The 20,793-nt window shown below is 45.4% G+C and overlaps 1 protein-coding gene across 1 annotated transcript in view; it reads right to left on the bottom strand.

Moving 5' to 3' along the window:
* The window catches only part of Usp13 (ubiquitin specific peptidase 13), a 118,320-nt gene that overhangs the window by 83,560 nt on the left and 13,967 nt on the right, over positions 1-20,793 (bottom strand). The window contains exons 2-3 of the mRNA XM_059265342.1: positions 10,933-11,058; positions 3,244-3,304 (exon numbers count right to left, since the gene is read on the bottom strand). Of these exons, the coding sequence (XP_059121325.1) occupies positions 3,244-3,304; positions 10,933-11,058 (187 nt within the window). The remainder of the gene's footprint in view (positions 1-3,243; positions 3,305-10,932; positions 11,059-20,793) is intronic.

The following is a 20,793-nucleotide window of genomic DNA, read 5'->3' as shown; positions in this document are numbered from 1 at the left end:
AGGTCCCATAAATGCTCAAGCCACGCCTATTGTCTCAGTTCACTTCCTGTTGACTGTGGATCAAGATGTAGAACTCTCAGCTCCTTCTCCAGCACCATGTCTGCCTGCGTGCTGCCATGTCCCACCATGACAATAATGGACTAAACCTCTGAAACTGTAAGCCAAGCAGTTAAATGTTTTCCTTTATGAGCATTGCTGTGGTCAAGGTGCCTCTTCACAGCAATAGAAATCCTAACTAAGACACTGTGTTATAAAAGATTGAGGCTCCACCATCTGTAACAAAAATTAGAACCAAAATGTTCAATGAAAAGCATGGTCAGTCTAGTACTACAGCAGAAGTATGGAAATGTTTACTCTGTATAACAATGGAAGTAAATAGCCTGGGACCCTCACGGCAAAGGCAACTTTGGGTCACTCCCACGTTCAAAAATTGGAAAGGAAGGAAGGAAACTGAGCAAACAAAAATTTCAAATGAGTTGCTCCACTTCATGCTCCTTTATTATTCATATATTATTCACACAGCAGTTTTAAGGAACAGAGTATAAATCTTGGGCTTTTGTGAATAGACTCCATACACACAAGATATTACCCATTTCTTTCCTATAGAGAACAGTCACTTAATGCTACTTCAAACATTATCTGGACTGAATAAAGTGAAGGAAAAAGACCTGCTCTAGCATTTACTAAGAGTGGAACTATGGGTGAGTTACCTACTGGGCAGTCAAGTAGATTCCACAGAATCAGGTCTTCAGGAACCTCAGGTCAGGTCTGAGATGCTCTAGAGTCACCACAGGTGACTGCCTACACCACCAAGCTCCTCATCATCTTCTTAAATTCCTAACAAATAACACGAGGAGCCTCCACACACACCCCAGGGTGGTCCAGCTCTGAAGCAAAGCTGACATAAGCTTCAGAAAGACCATGGTGTCACAGAGGGCTCTTGTGTGTCCCCTAGGTGTGGAGAAGACAGGGACTTCACATGCTTCTATAAAGTTAAGCTCAGAGAAAGAGGACAGGTATTATCTACCTCCCTCATCCCAGGCCCTATGTATTGGTGTCCCGAAGCCTCTTTGACAGCATATACTACACAGAACACCGACAGCTGTTAAAAATGCTTCAGGATGCCAATACAATGCTATGCTCAACAAACGAAAACATCGAAAGGGGTATAACTGTTACACAGGTAACCAACCACTCCTGATTGGATTAGAGGTCTACTCTACAGGAGGGAATCCATGCCTGCTACTATAAAGTTGGCTTAAAATACATATACACATGGTTGGGCAGATCATAGGCCATATAGGGGAACTGAATATTATTGCTTAGCTTGCCTAACACACAATCAAGCTGCCTACTAAATACATCTGTTTACACCCATAGACAAGTGCTACTCTCAGACTTAGTCAAGAGACGCTTCTCTTTCCAGTGAATGGTGAAGATGTAGAGACTCATGGCTCTATGTGGTAATGAAAACACGTGACAGAAGACTGCTCAGCCCTAGACAAGACATTTATAGCCTATCCACCAGAGCTCAGGGAACACTGCAGAAGGCAAAGCAATAAGAACACAAGAGCAAGAGAGAGAGAGAGAAGAGCTATGTAGTACCATCTTTGGGGCATGGCACAGCCATTGCAATCACACATTCCCAGCAGCTCTGGATGCTTGCACTAGATCTGCACAACAACGGGACCATCCAGCGCTCCTGTGAGCTTCAGAAAAGCCTTTTGTTTTCTGAGTTGTGGACGGCTGAGGAAGCACAAATTGCAGCTTGTAGCAAAGGCCCCACTGAAATGGACAGCAACAAGGCCTCAGAGGCTGCCTTCCCATTCGTTTTTAGAACTGTGACTTGACAATAACCGTAACAATCAAAATAATCGCTAGAAAAATAAAGCCTCAAAATCCTTCAACACCATGGTTGCAAGCAAAGAAGTCAGCTAACTCCTTCATGCAAGCCAAGAAAATGTTTCGTTTTGTTGTTTTGTTTTAAAAAGCTGAACATAGTGGCCCACACCTGTGACCCTAACACGTAGGTGATAGAGGTGGGAGAGTCAGAAGGCCATGGTCAGCGTCTACTGCGGTGAGTCTGAGAGCAGCCTGGACTACAGAAGACCCTGTCTCAAAAAACTGATCCACAGTAACAACAGAGTCACACTGTTTAATGACTTCCACCTCCACAGTCATGCTGACGTCATGTGACTGGCAAACAGTCCCATTCCTGATAACAGTGGCAGGCGCCGGGAGACCAATCACTCAAGCACTTCACCCTTTCAGTCCTGGAGCTCCTTTCGAGCTGTTTTCCGGTGGCTTGGTTGGTTGTCTGGTTGGTAGGTGGGGGCTGAGGCACAGGGTGAGCTATGCAAAGGAAAAGTGAAGGAAAGCTGCTCCAAAGAGTCTTGAGGTGACTCTCCTCAAGAAAACCACAAGCTGGAGAGCCGGAGAGAAGACATGACCTGGGTGGCACACAGTGCTGAGGACCAAGCCAAGAGGCAAACTTAGCTTCACGGCTGCTTCACAGGCTTCACGTCTCAATAGTTAACGTGTCTTTGTGTGTGTGGTGAATGTATGTCTGTGTGTGTGTGTGAGCGCATGTGCATACATGTTTGCACATGCAAGGTGAAGGCCAGAGGTTGTCAGTAGTCATTTGCGTAAGCAAGACTAGCTCTTCTTAATGAAGACTATCACACAACACTACCAACCATTGTTGCAGGCAAGAACTACTGATGGGTGCTAAAATTAGTAGGCCAACCCAATAGGTGATACCTTTGGGACGTTCCTGTGTGTACGTTTTATTATGTGTAGTTGTATGCGGCTGAAATCCCTGTGCTGGGGAGACAGAGACATGAGCATCCCTGGGGCATGTTTGACAGCGAGTCTAACTGAATTGCTGAGCTCTAGGTTCAGTGAGAGTCCCTGTCCCAAAACATATGATGGAGAGCGATAGACTCAACCACCAGACTACATGGGGCAGGGTGAGGAGGAGATGATACAGAAAGAGAGACAGAACAAGACAGAAAGAGAGACACAGACAGGAGGCACACAGAAAGACCGGAAGCAGGACTGTAATTCCTCTCTAGCTGCCATAATTGCTTCAAAGCCCGGGACTCCATGCTCAAAGCACACTTCACTGCTAGGGAAATGGAAAGTGAAGGCAATGCTTAACCCAGCATACCTCATCCCTACACCAGAGACCACAAGACAGAGAAAGACAGAATACAGCATGCACACTATTGATAACTGTGTTACCTAAAAATAACTTGGAATTCCTCCTTTTGGGTAAGGCTCCAGCTGATGCAGCTCTTACCTTCTGAAAAGAAAACAACAGATCATTAAAACATAACCCATAAAACAGTTTGCTAACAAAATATGTGACCCAGAGGCTCCCAGTTGAAGCCAAGAGGAAACTGGACCCCGATCCTTGCAGAGGGGTGGAGGACCATTCTCTTGTCCCCATGGCTATTTTCAGAGTTATAAAGCGATCCCTCTGGAAACGGGAGGTACAGACCAGAGATGGAGAGGAAGCGGATGCTTGAACTTCAGTGGTCAGTGCTCCCTCCTGGAGTCCACACTGAAGGACAGACAGACGTGAGCCACATATCCCCTTGCCAACACAGAGACCGTCAGTCCTTGGCCCGGGGTGTGCTCAACACTAACTGTTCAAAGATTTACTAACTGTTGATACACAGTCACTGATACTCTGATCGTCTGAAAATGTAAACCGACCCATCTAAATGGTGTTTGGAGGACCACCAGAGGGCCAGCTGCCATGTCCAGCTTCACGTGTGGTCCGCCACTGGTGGGAGTCCACAGCAGCAGTGAGTGAGTTCCCATCTCATGGCTGGACAGAAGCAGTCAAATATGATTATAATAATTTTCTTTCACTCATCTATTTTCATACCATACGTCTTCTTGACTATTAGAGAAGAATACAGATTCATTATCTGCAGGCCCACCCCCAGCACCTCTCCACACAGTCACATGCGTCAAGGTCACCCTGTGCACTCAGTATTTCTTTGTTTTCTCCTTACTTGTCTTAGGAGTTCTAAGTCGAGTTTCCCACATTTTATTATTTGCTGCTAAAAGCCAGCTCATCTTTGTACAATTCTCATATTGTTTTAATAGCTTCTACTATGGGTTCAAAGTTCTCCTCAGAGCAATCTCAAAACACTCAGCTCAAAAACATGGGTCTCCAAACTCTAATGCCACTTCTGTCTTAGACTCTCTCTCTCCTCCATGATCCCAGAACCTCTGTCCCCTCCCCACCACTCACCTTCCGAGAGAGAGAGAGAGAGAGAGAGAGAGAGAGAGAGAGAGAGAGAGAGAGAGAGAGAGAGCGCAAAACCTGGACCAAAGACTCACTTCACAATCCCAGGGGTCACTAATCTCTACAGAGAGTGAAGACTCTTGTCTCTACAGACTTCTGTGGTGTATTCTTCCATCTCTATTTCTGCATGATCGAAGAGGAAAATGAAAAAGAGGATCTACATGGAGACCAGCTGGAATATGTGTTTCTCCCTGATGGTAAGTTCAAATCTTAGACTCAGATCAGAAACATCCCCTGAGGGTAGGGGGAGAACAATGGGACTTCCAACTCAAGACCTTTGCTCCTGCTCCTAGGACAGGGCTCAAGCACTAAAACTCCTCCCTTAGCAAACAGCACTGCGCCTGTTTGTCAGGTTCTGTGTGAGAGCAAACTGAACACATACAGGATTCTTCTCCTGGAGAGCTCGTCAACATGGAAGGTAACTGAGTGGAGGCAGAAAGTGAAGAGGTTCTGAGAAGTCCTAAGTCTAAGAGACAATATGATGTTTGTGGAGATGTTTGGTTTATCTGGAGGGAGCGGGATGATCAGGATTGATCATGTGAGAAGAGCATTGGTCCTCAAATATAGAAGGTACTTAGTAATAGGGACAGATCAGTGGATGAATGGATAAATTAATAGATGGATGGATGAATGGATGGATGGATGGATGGATGGAGGGTTGGGTGGGTGGGTGGGTGGGTGGATGGATGGATGGGTGCTTGGATGAATGGATAGATGGATAGATAGATAGATAGATAGATAGATAGACAGACAGACAGACAGACAGACAGACAGACAGTAGATAGATAAACAGATGATAGATCAACAGACAGACTGACAGATGGACAGATGGGTGAATGGGCAGATGGATGGAATGTCACATGGGTGAATGAATGGATATTTTTAAGAATACAACAAGTAAAAGAGAAGTAAGGATAGAAGTAGAGAAAACACACTCACGTGTAGAGAACACATGTACATAGGCACTAAATCATAGTACATTCCATAACAGCTATGTGGAGAAAACAAATTTGGTGCAGTAAGAAAGGGTTAAAAAGCTATGGGGCCCAGTCCTGAGCACCTTGTAACTACACTGAAGAGTTTTGGACTTTGGCCTGAAGGCATGTCAGATGGCACAGACAACAGCAGCATACATTTAGAGAGATCACAGGGAGGGCGTAATATAGCCTGGCTAGGAGTGAAAGCTATAGGTTTAAAAGAAGAAAGATGGCCAGGCCGTAGTGGCACACGCCTTTAATCCCAGCACTCGGGAAGCAGAGGCAAGTGGATCTCTGTGAATTCGAGGCCAGCCTGGTCTACAGAGTGAGTTCCAGGACAGCCAGACTGTTTCACAGAGAAACCCTGTCTCGGAAAAAAAAAAAAAAAAAAAAAAAAAGAGGAAGAAAGACGAATCAGCAAGCTACGGGACAAGTCCACCACAGGAACAGGAAGACCTAATCAATGACAGCAGGGGTGGAGGAGACAGGATGGACTTCAGAACTTCAGAGCTGTGTGGGAAGTTCAGACAACAACACCTGGTTACCAGAAGGATCCACAAGGAAAACAGAGCCCAAAAAATATCTCACTTTCTGGAATTCACAAGAAAGGACAGTGTTGACAGAGCGGATATTGTGTGTAGTCTGGCATGTTGAACCTGAGGAGCTTATGAGGTCCTAAAAAGAAAATCAGAGGTCAGATTTGGATGGTCCAATCCAGTTCCAGGAAGGTATTAACTTGGAAACCTACACTTAGAACAGCAAAACAAAGATATAGAGAACACATGGAGAGGAGCATCTCCAGAGAAAGAAGGCAGACTGGCCAAATGGCTTCCTAGGAAAGGCAGGTAACTAACGACTAAGGGAAGGAAAGGCTTGAGCTTAAAAGGCAGCCGGAAGGGAGAAAACAAAAAGAATGCTGAGGAAAGGAGAGTGAGAAACAGCCTCAAATCTTCCCTGACTGTAAATAACCTCAGACCCAACACACATGCAGCAGGTGTGGCGACCAAGCTCTCCTGAGGAGCCAGGCACTCCCAGTGATCAGCAGCAGCGCTGCTCAGTCAGATGCAGTGTGGGTCCTCAGTCCTGCAAGGACACAGGGTGATGACTGGAGAAGAGAGAGGTTTCTAAAAGGCTTCAATTGAAGATCACAATCTAACCACAGCAGGATAGAAGGGACAGGGACCGTTCTGTGCAGTGCTCTAGCAAAAGACTGGAGGAAAGAAACCAGAGAAAGGAAAGCTGAATTAACCATAGTGAGTTCCCCAAAGCAGGGGGACTCCGGACCACAAAGACAGGTGAATGCAGCTTCCCGCTGGGGTGAGGGGGAGAGGGATGCAAACCACAGGTAGCTTCCAGAAGGTGAGAAAAAGTCCCATGAGTTGCAGTCAGGGTCTCTGCAGAGGCTGTAGAGTCCCAGTCTAAACACAGTGGCACATTGCTCTACTCAGCCAATGCTCAGTGGCCACTTGAGGAGCGGGAGAGGACACAGCAGGACACAGCGGGTGAGGAGACCTAAGAGCAAGGCCAGGCCAGGACCCAGGACTGCACTGCTAAGTTTGACATTGTGTCTCCTACCTCCCCTCAAAGGCTCATGTGTTAAGTCTGGTCCTTTGCGTGGTATTGGGCAATAGTGAGAACTTTAAAAAATGAGGTAAATTGGGATATCAGGGTCCATTCTCAGAAGGAATCATGGAATCCTGGTCTCTCTGTCATCCTGTTTCATAACGTGACTTCCACACATGCACACACTGCCATCTATGAGCTCTCTGCAGGGCTCTTATCAGGACCTGTACAGTGCTTTTGGGATTTCCAGACCCCAAACGATGAGGCAAATAAATCTCATTTTTTTATAAAGCTAGTCTGTCTTATGATAGTAATACAAAATGGACGAATATCATTCCAAACCCCGCAGTGGTGGGAAAGTTCTGGCATTTGTGCACAGAAGCACCAATGCATCGACTGGGTAACATCTGGAGCATTGTTGAAGACGAGGGTCAGCTAAGGAGACTGTTGTTGATACAGTGTTTTATGCCATGAGTCATAAGAGGCAAGCTGAGCAAGTGACGGGCCTAGGGGCCTGGAGCCTGGAGAACAGAGATCAAAATAGGAACACACGAGCAAAAGGGCAGACCGAGTGGCGGTTGTCACCGAAGAGTGGATGGCTAACCTAAAGGCTTAGCTGCAGAATCACAGGTCCCTCATTGGAGTCCACAGTGCCACCGCCAGCTCTGGGACCCAGACAAGCAGACTCTCTGGGTCTCAGTTTTAACTTCGTCACTTTACACTAAGACGTGAAACGACCTGAACTTTATAAGAATTATTCCAGATCCCAACAGAAGAAACATGTAAGCAGGACAAAAATCAAATGATTTCAAAGCTTATCTTTGAAACTGTGACTTCGCAGCATATCAAGCAAGGGACAATGGAAATAAGTAAAACTCAAATCTAAATTGACTACTTAGAAGATAGTTTATAAATTATCAAAACTATATAAGATGGATATTTGAAAACTACCAATCTCAAAAATCAAATAAATATGTAATAAAATAAAAGTGGTCACAAAATGTAAGGTTGGAAAACTAAACTAAAGTTTAAAAATTAAAAAAAGAAAGAAAGAGAGAAAGAGAGAGCGAGAGGGAGAGAGAGAGAGAGAGAGAGAGAGGTAACAGAAGGTAAGGGGCCAGACATGGCTCTTTGCTGCAGTCTAATGATCTGAGTGTGATTCCAGAAACACAGAGTAGCAGAAGCAAACTGACTTTCAAAAGTTGTCCTCTGACCTCCACACACACACACACACACACACACACACACACACACACACACATCTGTGGCAATGTAAATGAAAATGGCCATAAGCTCATATATTTTAATGTTTGGTCCTATGGAACTGTTTTGGGAAAGATTAGGAGCTGTGGCCTTGTTGAAGGAGGTGTATCACTGGGGATAGGCCTGTCTGTCTCTCTGTCTCTCTGTCTCTGTCTCTGTCTCTGTCTGTCTCTCTCTCTCTCTCTCTCTCTCCCCCTGCCTTCTGTGGATCAGATGTAAGCTCTTTCCAAAGCAACAGAGCCATAACTATAGAAAAGTAGCTAAGATAACAATGATAATCGTAATTTCCTAAATGGGTGATAAATACATAGGAAAATATTCAATCATCACAGAATGAAATGCCAAATATTTTTATGTCACTTCACAATCGTTAGACTGGCAAAGATTGAATATGGCCAAGGAATGGTAATGGTGTGGACAAACAGACATTCCTCACCTCTTAGACAGGGGATGCACTAGCACAAACACACTGGGAAGAATTAGCCTTCTCCTGACAAAAACAAAGCTCAGCACCCACAGGCCAGTGGGGTCACTAGCTAAGTTCTTACAGAAACAAAGGTTTCTGTAGAAAATGTGTTAAGCCAGGCGGTAGTGGTGCACGCCTTCAATCCCAGCACTCGGGAGGCAGAGGCAGGCGGATCTCTGTGAGTTCAAGGCCAGCCTGGTCTACAGAGGAAGATCCAGGACAGGCACCAAAGCTACACGGAGAAACCCTGTCTCAAAAAATTAAAACCAAAACCAAAAAAAAAAAAAAAAATGTGTTAAAATGTCCACTGTGGTATTGTTTATCATGGCGAAGAACAGAAGCAATCTAAATGTTCAGCAATAGGAGGAGAAAGGAACTTATAGATTATTCAAGGAGAAAATACTAAACATCTCTTAATATGAAGTAAATAAATCCACAGGCATCTCAGTGTGGCTGGAGTCCAGAACAACACTTAGTGGTGAGGAGCTATGCAGAATCATAGATGAGAGTGTGAGGATATGCATCTGTATCTTTAAAACACACAGTCATACTACATACTATCCATACAGAAATGCAGTTAAAGATATAATGATATGCATGAAAATAACAGTGAGAATGAGTGATGGTCACTTTGGGGGAATGAAGGGCTCCAGAGGGAACTGGGGATGTGGTTCCGTTGACAGAGTGCTTACCTGGCATGCACAAAGCCCTGAGGTCAATCCCCTGCACCACACAAACTGGCCTTGGAGCACACAGCTATAATCCCAGAATGTAGGGTGGGTTAACCAAAACTAGGGATGTATGAAAAAGCCTTATATGGACACCCACTAGTTAGTAAGCTAACTTCAAAATATAACTTTAAAAAGAGTTCAAACAGAATTACTGTGCATCAGAGGACAATGCCACTCCTACAAGACATGGGTTATTAAATGCAAGGTCAAAAGCCCCAAGAGGTGTCCAAAACAGCACAGGCTATTGCCACTGCCCTTGGCCACCCACCACAACTGCATGGTAAGACCCTGCTGCTGAATATGCCACATGATCTGGCGGCAGGCCATAGCGAAATCAAACAAACTGAGAACCATCCTCTCCACTGGCTAGATTTCACAGTTTCGGGGGCAAACTTCTGAGAAAGAAAAGAAATCATTGTTCTTATTGTGTGCTGGGCCCTGCATGAGGGAATATCAACCTGGCAGGCAAGATGTACCCACTGATGCCATAGTGGCATGTCAATCACAGGGTAACTAACTGCTTTCTGGTTGGATTTGAGGCCTGCGCCACAGGAGAGAAATTCATGCCTGATCCTGTAACCCCAGTCAAAAGCCCAGAGCTACAGGAGGTCATAGACCCTATTATTGTTTTGATAAATGGTCATGTTGTCATTGCTTTCTAATATTTATGTTTATACACAGGCCTAGACTACTCTCCACTTTGGTCAAAGAAACTTGGGCAATCAGTCAACGGTGAGATGCATGACCAGTCTAAGTGCTGAGCATTGAGACTGAAGGTTCAACCCGAAGTGGGGCATCTTTCTCCACCATTACCACCATGGCTGAGGGAACATGGTGGAATAAGAGAAAGAATGCAAGAGCTGGAAAGTGGGAAGTAGGGCCTTGCCCTCATCGGCTCACGGCAGCAGTGATGACCTGCACAAGATCTTCACAAGAGCAAGCCAGCCGAAGTTCCAGCATAGGTGAAGCCTGTGCTCTCCAGGCCCCACTGCTTGCTGAGGAGCGACCAGCAGCTGACAGTTGCTGGAGAGGGAAAGGCACTCTTGTCTGAACACGTGGCCACTGGTACACTTCCCATGTTCCAGAGGGTGGTCCCACACCCGTGCACATATGGGTGGCACTAATCAGACTCAGTGGGTTATCAAAAGAGATAGAACACACCTTATGGAAAGGGACATGTTGGGGGCAACTTGGGGATGTAAGTTGGAGGAAGAAATGGGGTGGCTATGATCATGTTTTATACTATAAATGTATAAAATTCTCAAAAATAAAGAAAAATTATATTTTTTAAAGAGACAAAAGGATGTGGACTTTCAAGAAAGTTTTCCTTTCACTTAAGGAAAACATTGGGATGCATTAGGTTTGCACTTTTTCATAGTTTTAAAGTTAAAATTACTTTTTCCAATCAATCAGCCACATAGCTTCTTAACTCCAACCGGTGGTCTAGAAGAAGAAAAATAAAACTGGCTAAGGTAAGGGCTTGGGTTAGAGGGAACCTCTGAGTGTCTACAGAGTGCTGCGGTTTCTTGACATCAAAGAGGATTCGCAGTTGTGAGGGTCTAGTAAATTCCCTCTGTGGAGCATGCAGGACCCTCCAAACACCCATCTCACCTCTCGCATGTGCCTTTTCAGGTGCATGTACACACTCTGTCCAGTTTTTCGAAAATGTCTTTCAACGTGCTCCCTTCCAAAGGCCAAAAATGTATTCATGCATACATAGAGTCCACCTTCAGAGTTCTAGAAGAAAGAGAAGGGGTACAAAGTTACCAAGGGCACCTGGCCAAGCCATCAAGATACAGACAACTGGAAGAGGAAGAAAGGTAAATGATTAAGGGTCAACCTCAGCAAAGGGCTACAATGATTCTTGGTGTCTGCCAGAGCCTGAATGGCTTCACACCCACCCCAGTAGAGCACCATGTTTATTGAGTACAGGCTACTTTCACCTCAGATGAGAAACGTGTATGTGACATTTCACATAGGGCAAAGGAAGAGAGACAGAAAGGAGCTATACATTACAGCATGCCATGAAGCGCATCTCAACTTTCAGTTTGAGTGGAGCTTCTGGGTTCATCGAGTTTCCAGAGAATTCACTAAGAAAAGAGCCCTGCCCTTACCATGGGCGCAGCAGCCAATAGGCCAGGGGCTAGATGGGATAAAAGAGGAGTAGGAAGAAGCGTTGTAACACACTCATTTTCTCTGCTTCCTGAATGCAGTGAGGTGAGCAACTCTGTTCTGCCACACCAGAGACCACAGCAATGGATCTGGCCAACCAGGGACTGAGACCTCTAAAGTCATATGCCAGAATAAATCCTTCCTCCATCAAACTTTTTCTCAAGTGTTTGTCACAGAGACAGAAAGACTAACAGACATGCCTGGTATGCTGTCCAAGAGAATATGTAATAGCTGCTGTTGTTAGCCACTTCAAGTTATTGATTAATATTTCCATTTCATAATTTAAAAAACTAATCATGAGTCACTTTCCCCAAGTATATACAGCCTGGAAGTTTCAGAGCTAGGTTTCAATCTGTTTCTCTTTTTCTCTCTCCTTGCCACATTTCAAAACACATAAAGTTATTTCATCTACTTGCCTTTCTGTCTCACTTTCGTGTCTTCTTCTCTTACTTTGCCTAACAGCACCCTCTGAATACCTAGTCTACTAAATTACCCAGCCTTTCTTCAAGGAGGCGGATCCTGTGAGACCACTGCCAGTCCCCCCCTCCAAAGAAAATGAGAAAAAGATGCAACAGGTACACAGACATCCATGCAGTAAAACACCCATGTGTGTAAAATAATATAGGAAAAATAAAATAAAAAAATAAAAGGAAAACAAACCTGAATGGGAAATACTAGCCAGCCAACACATAGAGAGATTCCTTACACTAACATCAGGTGTATACCTGTACACCTGTGAGTCCAGCACTCAGGAGAGTGAGGCAGGAGGATTGTGAGTTCGAAGCCAGCCTGGGCTACAAAGTGAGATCAAAGGAAGGGAAAGAGGGAAGAAGAAAAGAAAAATCCTTTAAATAAAGGTAACATTCACCTGATCAATACTTTAGAGAAGCCTTCAAATGTTTTTCTTTTAAGCAAACATGATCTCTAGCATAGCTGTACTCAATAGATAAAAACATACAAATATAAAGATATTATATATACATATAATATCTATGATGGTCATTGATTTATTACATCAAGCATTATATTGTGATCAGGAAAAAAACACTTCCATTTGCTCTCAATAAAATGTTAATTCAATTAAAAAAACACTTCCATTTGCTCTCAATAAAATGTTAATTCAATTAAAGAATCTAAACTGTAAGGTATGGGGCAGGGTAAGTGACACATGGAATCTGTAACAAAGGTCATGAACGAGCCAGCCAGCTCTGCAGCTTGATGGGATGCTGAGAACCTTGGGCTCCATGTTATCCAGAAATGATGCCTTGGTAACTCCCACCTCATGAGGCTGCTTAAGTAGAAAAGAGAAAAAACACACCAAAGAGCTTCCTGTGCTACAAAACATTACACAAATGTTGGCTATCCACTGTTATGAGGTAATTAATTCTCCTACTAGTGCAGTCATTCTATAATTGGGGAGATCAGCAGAAGGGAGATGAAGCAATTCTCACGGCCATGCAGGCTAGGGCCAAGAAATAGTCATCAGTCAGACTGAAGGAAAATGCAGGCAAACAGTGAGAGAAGAGAGAAATTGGTAAATGGAAGAAGGAAAATGCTACATTATAACATTTTCCTAAAGACAAATATATAACTGCTCAATAATGCATATTCAAAAGAATAGCCAGGCTAATCCTTTGATAATCTATTAAAGCCATCTAACAGTTTTTGTTTGTTTGTTTTTTACTTTCTAGTGCATTTGATAGAAATTTAATACATCAAGCACTGGTGGCATTGTCCCAAAGTCCATAATCAAACAGAACAACTCTGGACAAGAGAGAGAGACAGAGACAGAGAGACAGAGAGAGAGATGGAGGCTGTTATAAACATCCACAGACATCTTAAACATCCACAGACGTCTTTCATCTGACACATAAGATTGGCCTCTAAAACAGGAAGTGGCTACTGTGCTGCTGTGAAGGTACTTCATGGGGAACTTGTCAATAGGTGCAAAGTTCAGGGCACACAGGACCAGAGAGCTCTGTCAAAGCTCCCCAGCAAACAGTCAACAAGCAGTCCAGTCTAATGAGCTACGCTCTCGTCCCCCTTGCCTCACTAATGTCTACATACTGGTCCCAGCTAGATGGTGTCTCACGTCTCTAATCCCAGCACTCAGGAAGCTGAAGCAGGGGAATAGCCACTAGTTTAAGACTTAGACTACAGTCAATTTCAGGTCAGTCTGAGCTACAAAATGATACTCCATCTGTCCTGGATGGGTTTTTATCAACTTGACATAAGCTAGAGTTATCTGGAAAGAGAAACCTCCATTGAAGAAATGCCTTCATCCAGATTACCTGCAGGCAAAAGTCTGTAGGGGGTGTGTGTGTGTGTGTGTGTGTGTGTGTGTGTGTGTGTGTGTGTGCGCGTGCGCGCGCGCGCGTGTGCGTGATTGATGTGAGAGGGCCCAGCACATTTTGAGTGGGGCCACTCCTGTGCAAGTGGTCCTGACTTGTATGAATAAGAAAGCAGGCTGATCAAGTTATGAAAACCAAGCCAGTAAGCAGCACCCCTCCACAGCCTCTGCTTCAGTTCCTGCCTCCAGGTTCCTGCCTTAAGTTTCTTCCCTGAGTTTCCTCCGTGATGGACTATGATGTGAAAGTATAAGACGAAATAAATCCTTTCCTCTCCAAGTTGCTTTTGGTCATGGTGTTTTATCACAGCAATAGAAACCCCAATTGAGACAGATATTAATACAAGGTATGGGGTACTGCTTTGAAAGGCCAGATTTGCAGTTTGGGGAGGACTGTGGGAACAGTTTGGAACTTCGTGCTAGAAAAGCCACTGAGTGATCAGATTTAATGAGCTATTGTGAGAACTTAGAAGATAATGCCCAGAGTGGTGCAAATGATAAAGTCCTGGATGAGAAGTTGCACAGGGAGGTTTGAGAGTCCCTTAAAAGCTTTGTCAGGGTCACTCAATATTTTGAGACTTAAAAATCTGTGGTACTAAGTCAGTTAGGGCTGAATAATTAGCTGTGATTAATGGGAGACCAGAACCACTAAAGTGATTCTTTGCTAGGAGGATCAATACTAGCCAGCTGGGGCTGAAGAATCAGCTGTGCTTAACAAGAGACCAGCATCCTCGAGGTGGCATCTTCTGTGAAGTGTTTCCTCAGGTCAGCACTCAGGAGCTGTGGTCCAGAGGCAGCCAAGGATGTACCTCATGCTGGCAGCTGCTCTTGGTAATATGTAAGAGTCTCTCAGTAGGTGCCTGTTCTTGAAGGCTTGACAGCACTGAGGCTTGGCATTGTGAGAGGCAAGGAGGGGCCACTGGTGAAGGTGAGGCCTCCACTGCAGGAGAAGCCCCGGGACTGGAGTGGCCATGGAGAGAAGGTGAGGCTTGGTACCATGTGGCAGGCCAGAGACCCTGAGGAGAGCCCAGGAGAGGCTACTGGTGAAGCTGCGACCCAGGTGCAGTGGAAACACCAGCATTTTGGAGATGCCAGTACCATAAAAGGACCATCGAGAACAGCAGCAGCTGTGGAGTGGAGCCCGCCTGAGCCTGTGAGACAAGCCGTATGTGCTGTGGACGGCAGAGCCCGAGACCGGCAGAGCCCGAGACCGGCAGAGCCCGAGACCAGCAGCTGCTCAGACCTTTAGAGCCCAGAAAACCATGAGTCCCAGACGGTGGACGCAGAGCTTCACACGGTCGGACTTCGATCTTGCTTTGATTTGATGGCTTTGGTTCATGACTGTGCCCTGGTTATTCACTCTTGGAATAACAAAATTACTTGATTTTACAGAAATCCACAATTATGAGACCTTGGATATTTTAGAGAAACTTGGTAAATTTTAGAGAGACTCCAAAGTTTCAGAGAGACTCTAGAGTTGTAGAGATTGGATTTTTAGGGAGACATTGAAATTTTTAAAGACTTTAGACTTTTAAATATTAAAAATTTTAAGGACTGTGAGACTTTTAAAACTTGGAATGCTTTACATTGTCCTATTAATGACATCTTGGGAACAAGAAAGGAAAAGTTACGGTTTGACAGTGATGTGTTTTTGTGTCAAGTTGACAAAAGGTCAATTTCCTGGTTTTTTGTTTTGTCAATTTGACACAAGCTAGAGTTATCTAGAAAGAGGAACTTTAATGGAGGGAAACGCCTCCATCCAGAGGGCCTTAGGCAAGTCTTCGTGGCATTTTCTCGATTAATGACTGATGGGGAGAGGCCCAGCTCCTTGTGGGTATGCCACTCCTGTGCATGTGGTCCTGACTTGTGTAAGAACGCAGGCTGGGCAGGTCACGAGGACCAAGCCACTAAGCAGCACTCCTCCATGGCCTCTGCTTCAGTTCTGGCCTCCAGGTTCCTGCCTTCAGTTTCTTCCCTGACTTCCCTCAGTGATGGTCTGTAACGTGGAAGTGTAAGATGAAATAAACCCTTTCCTCCTTAAGATACTTTTGGTTACAGTGTTTTAACACAGTGACAGAAACCCTAGGACATCATATATATATATAATATATAAATATATATAATATATATATATATATATATATATATATATATATATAATAGGTACAGTCAGTGTTGGTTAAACAGCGCTGCTTGTGGCTGGCTGCCATGGGCGGCGGCCATGCTGGCGGAGGAGAGTGCTGGTTGGAAGAATCACAGCCATAGTTACCTTTTTAGAGCTTTACTGGGAGAGGGGGGGAGAGAGAGGGAGGGAGAGAGAGAGAGAGACAGAGAGAGACAGAGAGACAGAGAGACAGAGAGAGGACAGACAGAAGGAAGGAGCGGAAAGGAAAGAGGGACGCACAGGGGGCCCACCAGCTTTTTAGGCTGGGACGCCGTCGCAGGCTGATGATGCAATGAAGGACTGAATCCTTACAGTCAGAGTATTTTTTTTCAGTCAGCCCTCAATGACATGTGCTCTGTGCTCTGAACAACTTCTTTTTTTTTTTTTTAAAGATTTATTTATTAATTATGTATACAGTGCTCTGTCTGCGTGTATCCCTGCAGGCCAGAAGAGGGCACCAGATCTCATGATAGATGGTTGTGAGCCACCATGTGGTTGCTGGGAACTGAACTCAGGACCTTTGGAAGAGCAGCCAGTGTTCTTAACCTCTGAGCCATCTCCCCAGCCCAACAACTTCTTTCAAAACTCATGACACATTGAGGCTGATAAAGTTCCCCCATTCACTTGTACCAAAGTCCAGAGCTAGCTGATGAGAGCTCCTAGCTCTCAGCCTCTTCCCATCAGCTAGCTAGGCCCTCTCCTCTAAATCTGCCACCAAGGAAACCTGGAGAAACATCTGCCTCCACACTACCTTCAAGCCAACTACATCTGGCGAATGAGACGTAAATGGAAGAATACGAGGGCAGAACGCAGAAGCACACCTTTTAAAAAAGCACAGAAAACACTGGCGGGCTGGCCCAGTGGGAAAAGCGCGTCCTGTGAAAGATGAGGACCCGAATCCAAATCCCCAGCACCCACATGAGAATGGATGCAACAGCATCAATCTGTAATCCCAGTGCTCCTGCAGGGAGATGGGAGGCAGAGACAGGCAGAGCCAAAGATGCTCTCAGGCCAGACGGTCTGGAATAAGCAGCAGCAAATCAAAAGAGACACCCTACCTCAAGCAAGGTGGAGAGTGAGGACAGACATCAGAGGTCGTCCTACGACCGCCACACGTGCACTGTGTCACAAACATGCACGTGCACACATATACCCACAGAGAGATAATAAAGGTGTGCTGTTAGAATACACGACAGGGAATGAAGAGATCCCCCAGCAGGCAGAAGGACAAAGTGTTAGGAATAAAGTTCACATCCACACAAGAGCCAAGCTGACACAATCATAAGGCATCGGCACTGAGTGAGGTTCACCTCAGCAAGTGGTTTTTGGGATTTTTTGTTTTGTTTTGTTTTAATTTTTTTACTCTTCTCTCATACATTATGTCCCGACTGCAGTTTCCCCGCCCTCCACTCCTCCCTGCCCACCCTACCACCTCCCCTCTCCCCCAGATCCACTGCTTCTCTGTTTCCCTTCTGAATAGAGAGGCCTCCCGGAGATGTCAACAGAACATGGCATAACCAGTCGGGCTTCGCAGGGAGATGCAGTTTGTCATTAGAAACAGTCTCACTATGTAGCCCAAGCTATCCCTAAACTAATCCTGTAACTCGGGCTGGCCTTGAGCTACATATTCTCCTCCCTCAGCCTGTGGGATTACAGGTGTGCACCACCACACTAAGCATTTTGGTATTAAATGTGTAAAAACTAAAACATTAACTCCTCACATTCTCACAACCTCCGGAAGGAAGGGTTACTAAGACAACCCAAGGCCTGTGAGAGGGCTCTGCAGTTAAAGGGCCTCTCCGTCTTCTGCATGGATAAGTGTCCACTTTTCCTTTGCCACTACTGGCATTTATATATTTTGGGACAAACAACATAACCTTGCGTAGAAATAATTTACCTTCCAGCTGTTTTTACACACACATACAATTACACATGAAAAAAGACCATTCAGAACTCTATGATGAATTTACATTACAACTTCTCCCACACAGCAGTGTCAAAAGCTCGTGTGATGCCTTTAAACATGTGGATGACATTTCCACGGCCATTTGCTATTACTTAGGATGTACTGCCCTACATGCTATTCCTACGCACCATCAAGGACAAAGGGACTTCTTTTACATTGTCTGCCATTTCAAACAATGACAGAAGATCCCCACACAAAGGTCAAGGTTACATGTCTCCAAGACACATGTGAATGAGTCAACAGCCATTTCAAATAAAAATATTCCACACTGTCAATCAGCAGGTGTTCAGAGAACTCTGTTTATGAGGGCGTTTTCTTGGAGACCAGCCTCACTGGCAGGCCGAAAAGTAGAATGTGCCTGCAAGAGTGACAACTCGGGAAGCTGGGGACACTTCCAGCATCTCCTGCGGAAAACAAGTGGTCACCACCACAATGAGCATGACACAGGGAGCCAGAGTCAGCACAGGGCCACAGCCAGGATGGAGACTGACCCACACTCCTTTATAGTGGGGAGGCAAGAGGGAGAAGGGCGCAGAATCTTCTAGAACACAAATAATTAACCAGCTGCCTGGAATCACGAGATGAAGTAACACTCATTCATGACCCATCCTTGAAATGTCAGCTATGAAAACAGACAGAGCACATACTGAGGGAACACGCATGTGGTAATGGTCCTGCAAAGAAAAGGTAACCAGCAAGCATGGTGTACACACCTGTAATTCCAGCACTCAGGAGGCTAAGGCAGAGGACTGAGAGTTCAAGGTTAGCCTGGGAAACACAGGAAGACCCTACCTCCAAAACAATGTAGACAACCAAACAGTATATATTATAACATACACAACATACATCCTCTAGCATGCAACATTCCCCTCATGTGATGGGGTAGGGATAATGTGGGATTGTTTTCTTCATATTCTTTTGTCTGAGTGGACTCAACACATGTGAGTACACATGTCCCAGTGCATGTGTGGGGGTGCCTGTACATGTGAAGGCCAGAGATCAACCTTGGATGTAGTCTTCAGGCACAGTCTTCCTTGTTTTTCTGAGAAAGGGTCTCTAGTGGGCCTGAACTCACCAATTAGGCTGGCTGGCTGGCTATCAGCCTCCAGGAATCCACTCCTCTTTGCTTACCAGTGCTGGGGTTTAAGTACCTGCCACCACACTTGGCTTTTTGTACACAAGTTCTGGGGCTCAAACTCACGTCTTTGATTGAGCTATTTCCCCATCCCTCTTGGCATTTTCTACTTGTTACTCTGGTACACAGATTTGTTTCTTAATTTAAAATGAATAGAAATTGGGGTTGGGCCAGGCAATGGTAGTATATGCCTTTAATCCTAGCACTTGGGAGGCAGAGGCAGGTAGATCTCTGTGTTCAAGACCAGCCTGGTCTACAGAGTGAGTTCCAGGACAGCCAGGGATACACAGAAAAATCCTGCCTCAAAAAAAAAAAAAAAGAAAAGAAAAAAAAAAGAAAGAGAGAGAGAAGGAAGGAAGGCAGAAAAAGAAAGAAAGAAAGGAAGGAAGGGAGGGAGGGAAGGAGGGAGGAAGGAAGGAAGGAAGGAAGGAAGGAAGGAAGGAAGGAAGGAAGGAAGGAAGGAAGAAACTGAGGTTGGAAAAATGGCTCAGCAGTTAAGAGCACTTACTGTTCTTACAAAGAACCTGGATTTGGTTCCCAGAACCTACACTGGCTGGCTCACAGGGGACCAGACGCCCTCTTTTGGCATCTATGGGCACCTGCACTCACATGCACATACACATAAAGATAAGAGACCAAGCATGCAAAGATGGATAGGCAGCCTAACCAGATGTGCAGCAAGCCAAGCTCTGGTGATCACAGAATAAAAGAGACAATGGGGATGCAGCTCAGTTGGCACAGCACTGCCTGTAACCCCAGAACTGGGAGGTGGAGACAAGAGGATTGGCAATTCAAGATCATCCCCAGCAACATAAGGAGTTCCAGATCCTGTCTCAAAAACAAATAAGAGGGCTGGAGAGATGGCTCAGAGGTTAAGAGCACTGACTGCTTTTCCAGAGGTCCTGAGTTCAATTCCCAGCAACCACATGGTGGCTCACAACCATCTGTAATAAGATCTGGCACCCTTTTCTGTATATATAATAAATAAATCTTAAAAAAAAAATAAGAAAATAGAACAGAAGAAAGCCAGGGTGTGAAGGAGCTTGAGGCCAGAGGAGACAGGAGAGGAGGAGAGGCCTGCAAACCCTAGCTCTGTAGGCCCCACTAACAAGAGAAGAGCTGGCTTCCGCCTTCAGTGGGAGTAAGACACTGATGGCATCCAATGGGGAGTGCCTGCCTCCCGCCACATTTAGAAGGTCACTCTGCCATCCCGCAGCCCAACAACTCCACCTTGGAGTCACTTGTTCACCGGTCCACTGAGCTGTCAGATGCTTTTTCCTCAAGTACAAAACTGAGTCCCCACTCTAGGTGTTCTGAGCAATGAGGATGCTGTCACTACCGGCAGCTGGAGATGGGGTGATGAAAGGATTAAGAAGTGTGGCCTTGTTGGGGTAGGTGTGGTCTTGTTGGGGTAGGTGTGGCCTTGTTGGGGTAGGTGTGGCCTTGTTGGGGTAGGTGTGGTCTTGTTGGGGTAGGTGTGGCCTTGTTGGGGTAGGTGTGGCCTTGCTGGGGTAGGTGTGGCCTTGTTGGGGTAGGTGTGTCACTGGAGGTGGGCTCTGAGGTATCAAGAGCCCATACCAGGCCCAGTGTCTCTCTCTTCCTGCTGCCTGTGGATCAGGATGTAGAACTCTCTGCTCCTCTGGCACCATGCCTGCCTGTGTGCTCGTCATGATGGTAAAGGACTGAAC

This window comes from Peromyscus eremicus, chromosome 6, assembly GCF_949786415.1.
Source record: "Peromyscus eremicus chromosome 6, PerEre_H2_v1, whole genome shotgun sequence".
Classification (NCBI taxonomy): Eukaryota; Metazoa; Chordata; class Mammalia; order Rodentia; family Cricetidae; genus Peromyscus; species Peromyscus eremicus.
The sequence above is the reverse complement of the archived record's forward strand: the minus strand, read 5'-3'. Positions and strand labels throughout refer to the sequence as shown.